Source organism: Oncorhynchus mykiss, chromosome 19 (genome assembly GCF_013265735.2).
Source record: "Oncorhynchus mykiss isolate Arlee chromosome 19, USDA_OmykA_1.1, whole genome shotgun sequence".
Classification (NCBI taxonomy): Eukaryota; Metazoa; Chordata; class Actinopteri; order Salmoniformes; family Salmonidae; genus Oncorhynchus; species Oncorhynchus mykiss.
This window is the reverse complement of record NC_048583.1, coordinates 26126757-26146299: the sequence shown is the minus strand read 5'-3', so window position 1 is coordinate 26146299 and position 19543 is coordinate 26126757. Positions and strand designations below refer to the sequence as shown.

The 19543-nt window shown below is 40.7% G+C and overlaps 2 protein-coding genes across 8 annotated transcripts in view; one reads left to right on the top strand and one right to left on the bottom strand.

The window, feature by feature from the left end:
• Positions 1–2875, bottom strand: part of tdp1 (tyrosyl-DNA phosphodiesterase 1) — a 61777-nt gene extending 58902 nt beyond the window's left edge. For both annotated transcript variants that reach the window (XM_036954502.1, XM_021573707.2), the window contains exons 1-4: positions 2582–2875; positions 1236–1906; positions 1095–1138; positions 929–984 (exon numbers count right to left, since the gene is read on the bottom strand). In XM_036954502.1, the coding sequence (XP_036810397.1) occupies positions 929–984; positions 1095–1138; positions 1236–1899 (764 nt within the window). In that variant the 5' untranslated portion in view covers positions 1900–1906; positions 2582–2875. The remainder of the gene's footprint in view (positions 1–928; positions 985–1094; positions 1139–1235; positions 1907–2581) is intronic.
• Positions 2876–2947: 72 nt separating this feature from the next.
• efcab11 (EF-hand calcium binding domain 11) overlaps positions 2948–19543 on the top strand; it is an 86247-nt gene continuing 69651 nt past the window's right edge. Inside the window, exons 1-2 of one of the 6 annotated variants that reach the window (XM_036954504.1) lie at positions 6561–6744; positions 6967–7029. In XM_036954504.1, coding sequence (XP_036810399.1) covers positions 6667–6744; positions 6967–7029 — 141 coding nt within the window. In that variant the 5' untranslated portion in view covers positions 6561–6666. Of the gene's footprint in view, positions 3247–6560; positions 6745–6966; positions 7030–19543 lie in introns of those variants that run through there. The other 5 variants (XM_036954505.1, XM_036954503.1, XM_036954506.1 and 2 more) reach the window with 5 other exon arrangements.

Below are 19543 nucleotides of genomic sequence, written 5' to 3'. Positions count from 1 at the left end.
ACCTTTTTATGTCAGATAAAAAAAACGTATTGACAGGCCTGATGGAAACAGAAAATGTGTGTGTAAACTTATCAAATGTCGACAAAACAAAATACACAAGACAAAGTGGGTTATTTTGGGTCGGTAAAAATTAATAATGCGAGAAAGGTCAGTGGGAGCCCTTTTATGCGTAAATATTGAAAAATAACCCTCATATCGAAGTAAACTTGGAGTCACACAATGACATGTTGTGTGGTCCTCCCACTACAGATGAAATAAATGAATTTCACAGGGTGGTGAAAGTGCAAGTTGAGGAGCTTGATGTCCCTTTCCAATAAATATTGAGGGTCTTATTCTGGTGAAATGATCATCGATGCTTGGCTGCCGTTTGACAAATGAAAATAATCTCGCTCTTTAGTACACAATAATCTCATGTAGGCTATAAGCGCACGTGCCAATACCAGAGTGGGCACACTCGCTATATAACACATTTTTTGTGAGAATTGATTTGAAAATGCAATGGGAACCCATTTAACTTCTTATTTGGTACATGGGAATTTACCTGCAAAAAGGTATTTTTATGTGCACTACGTCATCACGCACATTATTTTATCTGCAACAAGTCAATTTGATGGAAACATCTCTGGTAGGAAAAGGTCCATATTGTTTTCTTGCCGGTTTTAGAATATTTGCATGAAATATGTCTCCAATTGGATGGAAACTTAGCTATAGCCTATGTTACAATAATATTAGGCCTAATATATCTAAATGATAGATTAATATGAATTAAAGTCTAATTTACACATCTCCATCTGGCTTTCTGGGGTCACCATATATGAATTGCAGGTTGGGCCATGGGGTGTTTCCTTTCGGTTCTGGGGGTGTTGGAAACGAATCTGACGGTTGTCAGCTGTATATAGTTTGAGCTTAACAAAGAGTAGGGCATTACCTGAACTCCGGTGGGTACTGCTGCAACATCCAGGCAATGTCAAAGCAGTAGTTGAACTACAAACGAAAGGACAGATAACAAAACTAAAATAGGCAAACTGTCTTTCATCTCCTTGAGTCAACCGAGCAACATATTTCAGTACTAGTGCATCTCAATGATCTCATACCTGCACAGATTCCTTCAGTGTCCCGAACAAAGGAGAGAGGATTTCTGAAATAAGGACACAGAACCATTGATGATTACCTGGGGAGTCATACAAGTCTCTACTGTCAACACAGACATTAGAGCAGAGAGAGTATTAATTCACCTTTGATGTGCAGAGCCCCAGTGTTGTACCTCTTCTCCAGCCCTGTGACCTTGTTGAGGTAGAACCTGTATGTGTCATTGACAGGCGGCACGCTAGTCTCAAAGAAGTCATCTGGTTCGTCTATGTAGTAGGTTCTGCCATGGGGGCTGGGAGGCCTTTCCTCCACCTTTGCCTTCTTCAGCTTGGGGTTCGACCTCTTGGGTGGCGGGTCTTTCTGTCCTGAACTTTGACCTTTATCCTTATCGTCATCATCACTGTCTGAGAGAGCCCAGCCGGAAATTGAATCCTCATCCTTCTTCCTCTTACCAGCCAGAAAGGGGCTGGATTGGTTGGAATCATACTTTACTGGCTTCAATTGGCTGGCATGAGCTGCATGTCTGGCCTCAGAGCCAATAGAGATGGGGGGGGCAGCAGTCACTGTGTCAGATTTAGGTTCAGGTTTCACCTCTATGGAAGGTGGAGGATCAGGATCATGTTTGGGTTGGTGGAAGTTGGAGCCTATCTTGGGGTAGTTGTGGTTAGATTCTGAAGATGTGTGTTGGTCAGGCGGGGGGCTGCCAAACAACAGAGGGCTGTTGTTGTTTGAGGCAGAAGGGAGAGGGTCATCGTTGTCGTCATCGCTGCTGGAGAGTGTCCATTTTCCGTGCTGACTCGCCTGTGACATTTCTGATCTGCGAGAGGTGAGAGAAAGGGTGAGAGGTCAATGTTGATTGGTCATGGTCAGAAGTTAGCAACAGGAGGCCCATGGTTGTCAGCTTCACAATCATAGGAACAACAGGTCACTGATCTAAAGTCAAATTTGTCCACCCCCCGAGTGAATTATATTATGTTTAGGATTGAGATGAAAGGCTGATCCTAGAACTGTGGTTCAGGGCCACATATATAGGGCAAGTATATGTTATCGTAACCTGGCCTTTACCACCACTGGTATACATACTATAGCAGGGTATGACTATGATAGCCACTACACTAGTCATGGGGAAGATATCCCCACAGGTGGACTGGATATTCTCCAATAATTCAGCCTCTAGTTATTAGAAGGGAATACTGTAACGTTACTATAACTGCTACATTGAAAGAGATTGCACTGTACAGCAAAGTGTCAGTGCCACACAGACTTTAATAAAACACATATTATAACTCACAACTACACTGAACTGTTTTGTAAACCGTACACGCCCACTTAGTTTCTAGGCACATTCTTGCAAAAAAAGATGAGAAAATAGCTTTCAAAGTCAAACTACATCAAAACTACATGCGAGACTAATTGCAAGTAATGATTTAACTAGCCAGTCATCAAGAATGTCATTAACAAATTCAATGATGTGGTGGCGCGAAATACTCACTGCCAGGAGTTGAATTGTTGAAGTTGCGGGCTAGACAATTTTCTCAAATATTGCTACAACAATGCATATATCTTTGATCTTAATACCAGGAACGAGAATACTTCCGACGTAAGTGGCTTATTGCATAACCCAGTCTGATAGCTATGTAATATATTATTGAATTATAAATGTTTCGCTTTTTAGAAGCGTCTCGTTGTCATGTTTTGCTAAACGGTGTACTGAAACGTCCATCCCCAGCGAAACATGAGGTAAGTAATATTAGTTCCTATCTCGCGACCCGAGCTGACTTTTTGTCCAATCGCTTTTCACCACACTGTGAAAGGCTACATGATCAATCTGACATCTGCAGCGGCAGTACAAGGATCTGCAGGTGAATCCGATTAATGCAGTGGCCCCACAGCATTCACCTCGCATTTCCAGATCAAGCAAACATAGGCTTTAAAGCATTTACTGTGATTCAGCATCAGCAGAAGTAAGGCGTCCGTATTGTTAAACCAAGTAATGACCAATGTCCAGCAGATGCATATGCGTTTTGTTTTTCCGGATGTCTAACCCACATTTTCAGGACTTGAGGCGAAGGGAGAGGGATAACTGGGGACAAAATACTGTCTTCTCCAGCAGGTGGCGTTCTTTCCGCTCACCAAGCGAGGAGTTTTTGTATGGAGGTCAGTAACCACGTTTCCATCCACATTTTTTTATGCAAGTAATAACATATCTAAAAAATCACAACAGCTGTGATGGAAACAGGTAGTTTCGGAACAATTTTATAAATGCTGACAGATAATTTGTTTGTTCGACATGGTGGGATCATTGTGTCAGTGAAATTAATTATGCGAGAAAATAAATCACGGTGGAAACGCCTTCATGTGCCAATATTGATATAGCCTAAAAACCAAAATATTTAAGTAAACTTGGGAGTCCCGTTATGACTCAGGAAACCATGCCGTTTTAGGCTACAGAATAAATAATGTACTTCACAGGGTGGTGAAAGTGCAAGGATATAAGTTTATGTAAAACATGTTTTTTTTTAAGTATTTGGATCTACTTCATTAAATGTTGGACAGTAGTTAGATCTAACACTATTAGAAATTATTGTCAGTGACCAAATGTAGGCCTATTTAAGTATTCATGTTTCTAACAACTTGGGTCAAATGCCTCAAATTAATCAATTAGTCCGTTTAAATAAATATCAAGGGTCTTATTATGGTGACATGATGATCAATGCTTGGCTGTCCTTTGACAAATACAAATAATAATCTTTTGTCCATAAATCTCATTAGACTCATGTAGTAGACTACCCACACTGTATCTGCAAACTGTTGGCAAGAGCCTACATGCCATGATCAGAGTGAGCACTATTGCTATGTAACCAGTGGCGTATATTCATAGATGCCAAGGGAAGCCAGCCCCCCCCCCCCACCCCCCCCCCCCCAATTAAAAAATAAAAATAAAATGATTTAATGTTTTTAATTATCTTCTGTGTTAGGCGGAGCGACACGGAAACCCAAGAGCAGACAGGGATGAATGAACCAAGATGTTTATTGTAACACAGGGAGATATGGAGGGAGAGGTTGTTGTCCTGGCACCACACGGCCAGGTCTCTGACCTCCTCCCTATAGGCTGTCTAGTCGGTAATCAGGCTGTTGTGCCATCGGCAAACTTAATGATGGTGTTGGACTCATGCCTGGCCTGTGCAGCCATGAGTGAACAGGGAGTACAGAAGGGGACTGAGCACGCACCCAAGAGGCCTCTGTGTTGAGGATTGGTGTGGCGGATGTGTTGTTACCTATCCTTACCACCTGGGGGCGGCCCGTCAGGAAGTCCAGAATCCAGTTGCAGAGGGCTTGGTGTGTTTAGTTAAAACTAGGGCTCAAATTGAGTGAGGGTATGCCATACCCTTTGTTAAAAGGGGAAAAATAATTGTTAGCTTTATATTTTGAAATACATTTTTAAAAGTATCCAGATAAGTATTGTTATGGAAAGCTTCATATTATCTCTGTGATGCCTTATGCAAGAAACAAAGTTTAAAATGCCCACAAAGTAAGGGACTTATGTATATTGGTATACACAGTGCCTCCAGAAAGTTTTCAGACCTCTTGACTTTTTCCACAATTTTTTACATTAGCCTTATTCTAAAATTGATTAAATAAAAACATTTCCTCAGCAATCTACACACAATTCCCCATAATGACAAAGCGAAAACAGATTTGGACACTTTAGCAAATGTATTAAAAATAAAACAGAAATACCTTATTTACATAAGTATTCAGACTCATTGCTATGAGAATTGAAATTGAGCTCAGGTGCATCCTGTTTTCATTGATCATCCTTGATGTTTCTTCAACTTTATTGGAGTCCACCTGTAAATTAATTTAATTGTACATGATTTGGAAAGGCACACATCTGTCAACATTGACAGTGCACGACAGAGCAAAAACCAAGCCATGAGGTCGAAGGAATTGTCCGTAGAGCTCTGAGACAGGATTGTGTCGATGCAGAGATCTGGGGAAACTGAGCATTCGGAGGAGGAGAGTCTTAGTCAGGGAGGTGACAAAGAACCTGATGGTCACTTACAGCTCTAGAGTTTCTCTTTGTAGAACCTTCCAGAAGGAGAGCCATCTCTGCTGCGCTCCACCAATCAGGCCTTTATGGTAGAGTGGACAGACAGAAGCCACTCCTCAGTAAAAGGCACATGACAGTCCGCTTGAAGTTTGCCAAAAGGCACCCAAAGACTCTCAGAACATGAGAAACAAGATTCTCTGGTCTGATGAAACCAAGATTGAACTCTTTGGCCTGAATGCCAAGCGTCACATCTGGAGGAAACCTGGAAACCAGAGATTGAGAGGATCTGCAGAGAAGAATGGGAGAAACTCCCCAAATACAGGTGAGCGAGCCTGTTGTGTCATACCCAAGAAGACTTGAGGCTGTAATCGCTGCCAAAGGTGCTTCAACAAAGTACTGAGTAAAAGGTCTGAATACTTATGTAAATGTGATATCAGTTTGTTTGTTTTTTATTATAATTTTGCAAAAATGTCTAATCGTGATTTTGCTTTGTCATTATGTGGTATTGTGTGTAGATTGAGGGGGGGAAACTATTATTACATTTAAAAAAAAGGTTGTAACCTAACAATATTTGGAAAAAGTCAAGGCTTCTGAATAGCTTCCAAAGGCACTGTATTGATTCCTCTCCATGACATTCTGAAGCTGAGCTGCGGCCTTCAATATTCGAGGAGTCAAAAAATGTACTTTGCTATTCTGTCTCTATAATTGAGCTTTTCATTTTCAGAATATAGGATGTTTAAACCCAGGTAGTTTTTATAGAAGCACTTCTGTTGTGTTAAGCAACAGATGAGTAGCCATGGGTTGAAGCTTACATTTTTCTGCCTCAGTCGAGCCTCTGTATGCGTGGAAAGGTAACTTGGAAGTGCCATACTTAGATTCATACGGATGTCTAATATTTGATTATTTGCAAACAGAAACCTTTTAGTTTCAAACAAGACATTGTGGTTTGACATGGGAGAAATATGGTAAGAATGCCTATTTCTCTGTCCATTGTTCCCTGAAACTATCCACCTTTCCTTTGAGACTTTTTCAGGGTGACATTTTCTCTAGGTTGCAAGCTGTCTTCCCACAATCAACGGACAAAGAAATACAAAAAACAAATTTAATAGAGATTTTATCAGCGCAATCAGACTGAAAATATTAGGATATGTTATTGACATTGAACTGATTATATAGCCTACTAATCAGATGTGTTAATTGTGTTTAATATGTAGTGTAGGGCAATGAATGGGGCTGCTATAATGTTGTTCTATGTTGACTATTAGGCCAAACCTAATGCGTAAACCTAATGCCTAGATCTGCTGCCCTACACTATTCAGGTTTAGCGGGTGGTTATTTTTCCACCACTATCAAAAGGTAAACCAAAATGTAACGTGATTGGCCACACACTACCGCACAGTAGGTGGCAGCATGCACAAACAAAATGTGCGAACACCATGATACCAAAGAAGAACAGGTAACCAACCGTGGCGCTCATACGGTCTCCAAGGAAACTTAACTTTTCCTCTGTGCAATGTACCAACATGGAAATGTGTTCTCTAACACATTTTGTCAGAAAACAAAGAGAAATCACCGACATAGACAAGAAGAAGTTTGAAACGGTAAGAACTAACGGTACTGTACCGACTCATAGACTCTACAGTAGGTAACTGTTTTTTTGCGGTTGTCTGATAAGAGGCAGAATGGCTCCGTAATTGACTGGCCCTTGTGTGGGAGTACAGTTTAGGGTACCGGAGTTTACCCAATGTACCCAATTTACCCAATGGTATCATTACCATGTTAAGTTCTGTAAACGCACATCCCATAATTTCCGTCTACACTAGTATCATTCGTGTTCAGAGACCAGAGGGTCCGGGATGCCAAGGCAAGCAGAGTTCAGTTCACAGGTGAGAGACACTAACGTTACATGGCTAATCTTTTACATGCTGACCAGACCGCACACGCATGTTGATTTTGTCCACCCACACCAGATGTTATCAGGACATGCAATTTGAAATATCAAAACAAACTCAGAACCAATTATATTAATTTGGGGACAAGTCGAAAAGCATTAAACATTTATGGAAATTTAGCTAGCTAGCTTGCTTTTGCTAGCTCATTTGTCCTGGGAGATAAACATTGGGTTGTTTATTTTACCTGAGATGCACAAGGTCCTCTACTCCAACAATTAATCCACAGATAAAACGGCAAACCAAATGTATTTCTAGTCATCTCTCCTCCTTCCTTCAGGCTGCTTCTTTTTATTTTGGACTTTATATGGCGGTTGGCAACCAACTTTAGGTGCATTATAGCAACCGATTGGAGTGTGGACCTAAGTTCATTTTTCAATCACCCATGTGGGTATATGCTCCTGAAAACCAATGAGGAGATGGGAGAGGCCAGACTTGCAGCGCATTGAGAGTCACAAATAGAACCCATTCTATTTTAGTGCCTGGCCATGCAGATGCTCTGCAAGCAGTGTGGGTGCAATGATTGAATAACATGCATATGTACATTTACGTCCGGTCTGGTCAACATATTACACCGCCCACGTCGTGTGCAAAATACATTTACACATACATCATTGCACCCACACTGCTCGCGCACGTCTTGTTGCCAGGTGCTAAAACAACTTGTTTCCAGTGACGCTTCACACGCTGCAAGTCCCGCCTCTCCCATCTCCTCATTGGTTTTTAGGAGCATATATTCATGTGGGTTATTAACAATAGGGCACGAGGGGGTGTGGTATATGGCCAATATACCACGGCTAAGGGATGTTCTTATGCACGATGCAACGCATAGTGCCTGGATACAGCCCTTAGGTGTGGTATATTGGCCAAATACCACAAACCCCCGAGGTGGCTTATTGCTATTATAAACTGGTTACCAAAGTAATTAGAGCAGTAAAAATAAATGTTTTGTCATACCCGTGGTATACGGTCTGATATACTACAGCTGTCAGCCAATCAGCATTCAGTGCTCAAACCACCCAGTTTATAATGTAAGATGAACTGAGATCCACACTCCAATCCAGTTGGTGGTGGTAATGCACCTTAAAGTTGGTTGCAAATGGCCATATAATGTACAAAGAAGAAGAAGCCCCTGAAGGAGGAGAGATTACTAGAAACAAACTTGAGCTGTGTTCGAATGCTCATACTAACTGCACTATTTGTGATATGAATTGAGTATATAGTATGCTTATTGGTTCAAGTATGGATATAGTTAGTATGCCAAAAAGTTCCTGGATGTCATACTAAATTCGCCAAAATACAAAGTATACATGCAGTGGACACTTTGTCTGTGCTTTTAGTAATGTAATTCTTCAGAAAATGGGCGTGGCTTCACATTTTCAGATTGGAGGAAAATATGCTAAATGAGAGTGGATACAAATTCATTGCTTTAACTAATTGTGACATGTTAAAATGTGAGCAATGTAATAAAGTAATGACTTTTCAACTAAGTTACGTTACACGTTATGTTGGCTGACAATTTATTAGCTACGCTATCATAACGAACCGCATAGCATTACAGCAGTATGTACTGGTATGTTAGCTAGTTACCTAGCATTAGTTGGCTACTAATATATTGAACTTGCCAGCCAGTATTGTTAACTATCTGCTATCTTACTAACTACCCAATGTTTATTGTCTTTATTAGTCACATCATTCTTAGCTAAGTGGTAGAGTCGTTGTGTGTTTCAATGGACATTGTTCATTCTGGCTATCTACTCCGATTTCAGAGCACTCTCGTGCCGAATAACTGATGAATTTACGAACCCTCATCACCTGTTGAATATGGCCTTTGTCAGTAAAAGTCGGCAAAAAAAGCTTAATTAAATTGTTGCCAGCAGCACAGTTAGTCACCAATGCTCTGGATACAGTGCTCTAATTACAGCCTAACCAGCTATACTAGGGTGAGTAAAATGGTCAGAGTGAGGTGTTCTCTCATTTGTGTTTGGAAGTAGCTAGCCAACGTTAGCCAGTTAGCTCAGGTGCTTGACTGGCGTTAAATGCTCGGATCAACCCTACTCCTCTGCCAGAGCGTCCAGTGTGTGCTTTGAACGCTCCGAGAGCAAAATACTAATCGGCCAACATAAGTCCCCGACCTGACTCCAGTTACCCAAGTCATAGACTGTTCTCTCTTCTACCGCACGGCAAGCGGTACCAGAGCCTCAAGTCTATGTCCAAAAGGCTCCTTAACAGATTCTACCCCCAAGCCATAAGACTGCTGAACAGTTAATGACCTCACTAATGCTCTTGTGGCTGAATAAAAGCAAGTCCCTGCAGCAATTTTCCAACATCAATGTTATATATTAATGCCCATGATTTTGGATTGAGATGTTCGACGAGCAGGTGTCCACATACTTTTGTTCATATAGTGTATATTCGCCTGTATTTACACCCCCCCCCCCCCTCCAATAATGAAATGCTAATTAGCTGCTAATGTGGCTATCATAAAGTACTACAAATGCCGTGATGATCCTAAGTGAGTCAAAGGTAAGATTCTCTTGATTAACTATCTAATGTTAAATAAATGTAGCAACTAATAAATTGGCAACATTTCTATTAAATGGAAAATTCTTTGAACTGTCTTGTACAGGTTTTAAATTGATACAATACCTGTTAGTAAAGGTATCAGCTAGAGTTGAAATGAAGGAACTTCTACTTTGATGCTAATTAGCATTTACAAAACTGAGCGTTAAATAGAGTCTAATATATTGATAAGTCACCTTGTCTGAGAGATTTACATGTTTATCAAAACGTCACGCCAGGGTAAGCCTACACGAAACACAGCCCTTATTTTATGTGTTTTTAAAATCACCTATGGGAAAAATGAATGGTGGAAAAACGATTGGAACCATTTCCCTGCATGACTGCTAGGTTTTATGGGTACTATAACACATGGGTACTATGTGGTTTGGGGGTCTATAGAGCTCGCCAGCTTGTACTGCTAAAACCCGGAAATAATTTACCTCTGGTTCGTTCAGCCCAGTCACGTTTATACATATCATTGGTTCAGCCATCCCTATGGGAAAAATGTATGGGGAAATAATAAGGGGTTTGGAATAAATGCCAAAAATAAGGTCTGAGGTTAACACGGGTTTAGGAGATCTTATACAGTGCAAGTATTCAGACCCCTTGACTTTTTCCACATTTTGTTACGTTACAGCCTTATTCTAAAATTGATTAAATTGTTCCCCCCCCCCCCCCCTCATCAATCTACACACACTACCCCATAATGACAACAGAAATATCACAGTATTCAGATAATTTACTAAGTACTTTGTTGAACCACCTTTGGCAGTGATTACAGCCTCAAGTCTTTTTGGGTATGACACTAGATTGGCACACCTGTATTTGGGATGTTTATCCTATTCTTCTCTGCAGATATTCTCAAGCTCTGTCAGGTTGGATGAGGAGTGTCGCTGCACAGCTATTTTCAGGTCTATTGGATGCAGTAATCATGAGCCTATGAACCAGAGTTGCACTGTTAGCACTGAGGCTGTGTGCCCTAGTAGGAAGACCACTTTGTGCAGCTCACCCTGCACTATCAAGTCTACTTCTGATAAGTTTCCCAGTAAAGTATTAAAAACAATCAAGCAACCCAGAAAAGTGCTAAAAATAGCCCATATTAACATATGCAGCTTGAGAAACAAGGTCCATGAAGTCAATAACTTGCTTGTAACAGATGACTTTCATATTCTGACTATCTCTGAAACTCACTTAGATAATACCTTTGATACAGTGGTAGTAATACATGGTTACAACATCTACTGAAAAGACAGAAATGCCAAATGGTGTTGCGGTTTATATAAAGAACCTGTTAGGATTGTGTATTGGAGGTGAAGTCAGGTGCAGGAGAGCAGAGTGTGGTGAACAGGCGCACTTTTTATTCCGGTCAAAAATGACAGCACAAAGTAACATAAAATGTGCCAAAACACAGAACATAAACAAAAAGTAATGCACGTAACAATATCCACAATATCAAAACACACGTAACACAAAACAATCCTACACAAAGACATGATGGGGAACAGAGGAATAAATACATATGAATTGATTGGGGAATGAAAACCAGGTGTGCAGGGAACAAGACAAAACAAATGGATACATGAAAAATAGAGTGGCGATGGTTAGAAAGCTGGTGATGTCACCCGAACAAGGAGAGGAGCGAACTTTAGCGGAAGTCGTGACAGAACCACATTCCTGTAAAGCTTAGAGAAGATCTAATGTTAAATACTGTTGAAATACTGTAATATGGCTACAGGTTCATCTGCCTCACCTAAAACCCATTCTTGTGGGAAGCTGCTATAGACCGCCAAGTGCTAACAGTCAGTATCTGGATAATATATGTGAAATGCTTGATAATGTATGTGATATCAACATAGAAGTATATTTTCTGGGTGATTTTAAATATTGACTGGCTCTAATCAAGCTGCCCACTCAAGAAAAAACTGAACTGTAACCAGTGCCTGCAACCTGATTCAGGTTGTCAGTCAACCTACCAGGGTATTTACAAACAGCACAGGAATGAAATCATCAACATGTATTGATCACATCTTTACTAATGCTGCAGACATTTGCTTTAAAGCAGTATCCAAATCCATAAGATGTAGTGATCACAATATAGTAGCCATATCTAGGAAAACCAAAGTTCCAAAGAAGGGCCCTAATATAGTGCATCAGAGGTCATACAATATGTTTTGTAGTGATTCATATGGTGGTGATGTAAAGAGTATTTGCTGGTCTGTGGTGTGTAATGAGGAGCAACCAGACGCTGCACCTGACACTTTTCTGAAATTGCTTATTCCAGTTAGTAATAAGCACGTACCCATATAGAAAATGACTGTAAAAACTGTTAAATCCCCTTGGATTGATGAGGAATTGGAGAAATTGTATGGTTGAGGGATGAGGCAAAAGATATGGTAAATAAGTCTGGCAGCCCAACTGATTGGCAAAAGTACTGCAAATGAAGAAATCATGTGACTAAGCTAAATAAAAATAAACTATACTATGAAACAAATATGAATGATAGTAAAAAGCTTTGGAGCACCTTAAATTACATTTTGGGAAAAAAGCCAACTCATCATTCATTAAATCGGATGGCTCATTCATCACAAAACCCACTGATATTGCCAACTACTTTAATGACTTTTTCATTGGCAAGATAAACGTTAGGGATGACATGCCAGCAACAAACGCTGACACTTCACATCCAAGTATATCTGACCAAATTATGAAAGACAAGAATTGTACTTTTGAATTTCGTAAAGTCAGTGTGGAAGAGGTGAAAAAATTGTCTATCAACAATGACAAGCCACTGGGGTCTGACAATCGGATGGAAAATTACTGAGGATAATAGCGGACGATATTGCCACTCCTATTTGCCACATCTTCAATTTAAGCCGACTAGAAAGTGTGTGCCCTCAGGTCTGGAGGGAAGCTAAAGTCATTCCGCTACCCAAGAATAGTAAAGCCACCTTTACTGGCTCAAATAGCCGACCAATCAGTCTGTTACCAACCCTTAGTAAACTTCTGTATCTGGTCAAAAAACTTTCAGTACGCATATAGGGAATAACACTCAACAAGCACGGCACTTACACAAATATCTGATGATTGGCTGAGAGAACTTGATGATAAAATTATTGTCTGGCCTGTCTTGTTTAGACTTCAGTGCGGCTTTTGACATTATTGATCATAGTCTGCTGCTGGAAAAACGTATGTGTTATGGCTTTACACCCTCTGCTATAATATGGATATTGAGTTACTTGTCTAACAGAATACAGATACATAATCCAGGTAGAAGCAGGAATTCCCCAGTGTAGCTGTTTAGGCCCCTGGCTTTTTTCAATCTTTACTAACGATATGCCACTGGCTTTGAGTAAGGCCAGTGTGTCTATGTATGTGGATGACTCAACACTATACACGTCAGCTACTACAATGACTGAAATGACTGCAACACTTAACAAAGTGCTGCAGTTAGTTTCGGAATGGGTAGCAAGGAATAAGTTAGTCCTAAATATTTCCAAAAACTAAAAGCAATGTATTTGGGACAAATCATTCACATAACCCTAAACCTCAACTACATCTCGTAATAATTAATGTGGAAATTGAGCAAGTTGAGGTGACTAAACTGCTTGGTCAAAACATATTGATACAGTAGTAGTTAAGATAGGGAGAATTCTGTCCATAATAAAGCGCTGCTCTGCGTTCTTAACAACACTACCAACAAGGCAAGTCCTACAAGCCCTGCTTTGTCGCACCTGGACTACTGTTCAGTCGTGTGGTCAGGTGCCACAAAGAGGGACTTGGGAAAATTGCAGTTGGCTCAGAAGAGGGCAGCACAGCTGGCTCTTAAAAGGACACGGAGAGCTAACATTAATGACATGCATGTCAATCTCTCATGGCTCAAACTGGAAGATATTGACTTCCTCATTACTTGTTTTTGTAAGCAGTGTTGACAAGCTGAAGGTACCGAGCTGTCTGTTTTTTTTTTTAAATACTAGCAGACAGCTTGGACACCCATGCATGCCACCAGAGGTCTCTTCACAGTCCCCAAGTCCAGAAGACTATGGGAGGCGCATAGTACTACATAAAGCCATGACTACAAGGAACTCTATTCCAAATCAGATAACTGATGCAAGCAGTAGAATCAGATTTTAAAAAACAAGTAAAAATACACCTTATGGGACTGTGAAGTAACACAAACATAGGCACAGACACATGCATACACACACGATAACATACGCACTATACACACGCGTACACATGGATTTCGGGCCTGAGGGGGCACACTTTGTGTTGTGAATTCTGTAATGAATGTATTGTAAAGGTTTTTAAAAATTGTATAACTGCCTAAATGTTGTTGGACCCAGCTAATGGGGATCCATAGTAAATACAATACAAAAACTAAGTACATTGTCCAGTAAAGGTCGGTGTTTGAAACCAGCTTGGAGTTGAAGAAAGCACTGGAACCATGGCAAATTCAGTGGGATCTCATGTTTTGCAACACACGGTTTGAAAAATCACTTGATCAAACTACGCTTTTGATAAAGTGATACGCATCGGCACAGTGCTTTGAATTTAACTGCTTAGCGATTTCGCATGCCTCAGAGGTCCGGTATCAAACGTAACATTACTAGCTCACACTTCAATGGGGCAGAAGTCTGTATATTGTTGTAATTGTGGATGGACAGATAGCTAGCAACATTGACAAAACTGCCATGTGGGTAATCGTGACTCGTTTCATCTTGTTCTTGATACCATGTCTTTTTATTTTTACTGTCAATGAAATGGCTAAAATTCGCTAGCTATCTAACCAACATGAAGTGCTCATTGTGCAATTGTAGTTGTTTTCAATAATCATTGAAGATGAAATATAGTTGACATGTTATCAACAATATAAGCAAACCCTGTCTGTTTTGCCCCATGGTTCTAGCCGAGTTTTGTTAAGAGCCCCAACGCTTGCTTTAAGAGTTAAAGGAAAAATCCACCCAAAATTCCTATAAAGTGATTTCTATGATTTTACAGTGTTAAATAACATTAATATGTGAGAACTGTATATATTTTTTTACATTACACATTTCTCCAGGTCGGAATATGGCAAAAATATGATCAATGGCTCATTTGAGAGAAGACAACCTCCCGCGTTATGACATCGGCCACTATTGAAATCTGACATGTATGATAGATGTTTTCACAATCTAAAAGTCATATTCCTATTAACTTCCAGTTTAGTGAGAGTGACTTTATCGCAATGGTACCTCATACCGGACAAATATTTGTCTGCTTTAACAGCAATAGCTCAGATTAACATGAAATGACCCAGGTAATTGATAGACCGCTGCGCAACTCGGGAGGCTCTGTTCGAATTTCTAAGGCACTGCATCGCAGTGCAGAGGCATCACTACAGACCCGGGTTCGATCCCAGGCTATGTCGCAGCTGGCTGCGACCCAGGAGACCCATGAGACGTTGTACAATTGGCCCAGCATCGTCCAGGTTAGGGGAGGGTTTGGCCGGCTGGGATGTCCTTGTCCCATCTCGCTCTAGCAACTCCTTGTGGTGGGCCGGGCGCATGCACGCTGACCGGTTGCCAGTTGTATGATGTATCCTCCGACACATTGGTGTGGCTGGCTTCCAGGTTAAGGGAGCAGTGTGTCAAGAAGCAGTGGGGTGTGGCAAGGTCGTGTTTCGGAGGATGCATGGCTCTCAACCTTCGCCTCTCCGGAGTCCAAACGGGAGTTGCAGTGATGGGACAAGACTGTAACTACCAATTGGATGTATTGAAATTGGGGATAAAAGTACCAAAATTAAATAAAAGAACCGCTAAGAGATGCACAAAAACACGTATCGGTTTTGGAAACATAAGGAAAGTGTCTTTCATATCAGTGTGAAATAATGACCAAGTTTAATGTAGTCATTATTTCACGCTGATATGAAAGACACGTTCCTTATGTTTCCAAAACCGTACCGCAAGCGATACGTGTTAAAGGAAAGACTCACACATTTTGAATGTTATATTGTTTTTGTGCATCTCTTAGCGGTTCTTTTACTTAATTTTGGTACTTTTATCCCCAATTTCAAGATATCCAATTGGTAGTTACAGTCTTGTCCCATCACTGCAACTCCCGTTTGGACTCCGGAGAGGAACCCTTTATAGGGTTAGGGTTCCCGCAAAGCCATATGTTACAGCGCTTGTTTACAGAAAAAAGACGGAAGACCGCTAATTAGCACAGGTAGTCCACTCTATCTGCATCTCCGAACTCCAGTGTGTAAACGGAAGAGGTTGGGCAGACTCAACAAAACTTGTCACTGAAACATACTGTCAGTTGCAACCAATGTTCAATCTAAACTGTGCAGCTCCAAGGGACTGCCGCGCAGAAGAAATATCAGCCCACGCAGAGAAGCACGAGATTGAACTACACTCGATGTTCTAGTTTTCCCCTTTAGTTAACACTATCAATGTTTCCTTCAACTGTGGAAATTGCCAATATTAGCCACTTTCAATGCAACATACCAAAACAAACTATGCAAAACTAACTATGAAAGAGATTTTTCTTGTAGGCGGAGCACACCGGAGTAGGAATCTATTACATTGACATGTACGACTCAGCCCATACTCTACCAACCAGTGTGGCATAACCAATCAGAGCTGCAGTATCCCTATATGCAAGTAGACCATTGCAATATATGGATCTGTGCCATTCACTTTGAACTGGACTGTATTTACAGCATGATTGGTTGCGAGTATATGCACTTGTTTTGAGATCAAAGCGAGAGCTACATGTAGCCAAATGTGCATATTTGTTCATCTTATTTGCTAGTAGAGGGAACATTGGCTGCAACTGTGTTTTAAACCGGTTAAAACAGAGTACAGTAAGTGTTTTTTTTGTATTTGTGAAATAATTTTGATTTGATATGAGGGTAGAGGGATTTATGTTTCTAGAACCGTACCGCAGTTGAGAATCGAATCACGATTAGATGGAGTATTTGGCTGTTTTGGCTTCCAGAGCCAATTCGTCTTTAAACAGAACATGTAAGGTCCTTGGACTATAACGAGCAATGTTAGGCTTCTTTAGTCCATTATTACTATAACCTACTGCCGCCACCCTTGCAGAAAAAGATTGCGGTTTTGAAACGGCAGTAAAAGTGCGGTGATTGCTATCGACTGGTATTTTGGGCGCAGTAATTGCAGAATTAATTATCATTACATGTAACTGCAGTTGTACTTTTAAAATTACTGCAGTAAAAAATATATATATTTTGGACGCAGTATTTTCAGCATATTGCATTTATACTGCACTCTGACTGCAGTCTTTTTTCGTAAGGGCAGAATTTGGATTACACCCAATGATGGGTATATACCAATGATCTGTATACACTGACTGTACAAAACATTTGGATCATCTGTTCTTTCCATGACATAGCTTTCACCTGGTCAGTCTATGATCCTTTATTGATGTCACCTGTTAAATCCACTCCAGTCAGTATAAATGAAGGGAAGGAGACCGGTTAAAGCAAGATTTTTAAGCCTTGAGACAATTGAGACGTGTGTGCCAGCCATTCAGAGGGGGATTGAGCATTTTTTTTTATTTGTCGATTGAATGGGGTATGGTAGTAGGTGCCAGGCGCACCGGTTTGAGTGTGTCAAGAACTGCAATGCTGCTTGGTTTTCGCGCTCAACAGTTTCCCGTATGTATCAAGAATTGTCAACCACCCACGGACATCCAGCCAACTTGACAGAACTGTGGGAAGCATTGGAGTCAACATGGGCCATTATCCCAGGGGAACGCTTTCGAATCCTTGTGGTCCATGCCCCGGCAAATTACGGCTGTTCTGAGTGCAAAAAGGTTTTCTAATGTTTTGTACACTCAGTGTATATAAATTGTGTGTGTGTGTGTGTGTGTGTGTGTGTGTGTGTGTGTGTGTGTGTGTGTGTGTGTGTGTGTGTGTGTGTGTGTGTGTGTGTGTGTGTATACAGTGGGGCAAAAAAAGTATTTAGTCAGCCACCAATTGTGCAAGTTCTCCCACTTAAAAAGATGAGAGGGGCCTGTAATTCTCATCGTAGGTACACTTCAAATATGACAGACAAAATTGAAAAAAAATCCAGAAAATCACATTGTAGGATTTTTAATGAATTTATTTGCAAATTATGGTGGAAAATAAGTATTTGGTCACCTACAAACAAGCAAGATTCCTGGCTCTCACAGACCTGTAACTTCTTATTTAAGAGGCTTGTCTGTCCTCCACTTGTTACCTGTATTAATGGCACCTGTTTGAACTTGTTATCAGTATAAAAGACACCTGTCCACAACCTCAAACAGTCACACTCCAAACTCCACTATGGCCAAGACCAAAGAGCTGTGAAAGGACAACAGAAACAAAATTGTAGACCTGCACCAGGCTGGGAAGACTGAATCTGCAATAGGTAAGCAGCTTGGTTTGAAGAAATCAACTGTGGGAGCAATTATTAGGAAATGGAAGACATACAAGACCACTGATAATCTCCCTCGATCTGGGGCTCCACGCAAGATCTCAAAATGATCACAAGAACGGTGAGCAAAAATCCCAGAACAACACCTAGTGAATGACCTGCAGAGAGCTGGGACCAAAGTAACAAAGCCTACCATCAGTAACACACTATGCCGCCAAGGACTCAAATCCTGCAGTGCCAGACGTGTCCCCCTGCTTAAGCCAGTACATGTCCAGGCCCGTCTGAAGTTTGCTAGAGAGCATTTGGATGATCCAGAAGAAGATTGGGAGAATGTCATATGGTCAGATGAAACCAAAATATAACTTTTTGGTAAAAACTCAACTCGTCGTGTTTGGAGGACAAAGAATGCTGAGTTGCAACCAAAGAATACCATACCTACTGTGAAGCATGGGGGTGGAAACATCGTGCTTTGGGGCTGTTTTTCTGCAAAGGGACCAGGACGACTGATCCGTGTAAAGGAAAGAATGAATGGGGCCATGTATCGTGAGATTTTGAGTGAAAACCTCCTTGCATTAGCATGACAATGATCCCAAACACACCGCCCGGGCAACGAAGGAGTGGCTTCGTAAGAAGCATTTCAAGGTCCTGGAGTGGCCTAGCCAGTCTCCAGATCTCAACTCCATAGAAAATCTTTGAAGGGAGTTAAAAGTCCGTGTTGCCCAGCAACAGCCCCAAAACATCACTGCTCTAGAGGAGATCTGCATGGAGGAATGGGCCAAAATACCAGCAACAGTGTGTGAAAACCTTGTGAAGACTTACAGAAAACGTTTGACCTCTGTCATTGCCAACAAAGGGTATATAACTTTTGTTATTGACCAAATACTTATTTTCCACCATAATTTGCAAATAAATTTAAAAACTCCTACAATGTGATTTTCTGGATTTTTTTTCTTCTAATTTTGTCTGTCGTAGTTGAAGTGTACCTATGATGAAAATTACAGGCCTCTCTCATCTTTTTAAGTGGGAGAACTTGAACAATTGGTGGCTGACTAAATACTTTTTTGCCCCACTATATGTGTATGTGTATGTATGTGTGTATGTGTATATATATATATATATATATATATATATATATATATATATATATATATATATATATATATATATATACACACACACACATATACAGTGCCTTGCGAAAGTATTCGGCCCCCTTGAACTTTGCGACCTTTTGCCACATTTCAGGCTTCAAACATAAAGATATAAAACTGTATTTTTTTGTGAAGAATCAACAACAAGTGGGACACAATCATGAAGTGGAACGACATTTATTGGATATTTCAAACTTTTTTAACAAATCAAAAACTGAAAAATTGGGCGTGCAAAATTATTCAGCCCCCTTAAGTTAATACTTTGTAGCGCCACATTTTGCTGCGATTACAGCTGTAAGTTGCTTGGGGTATGTCTCTATCAGTTTTGCACATCGA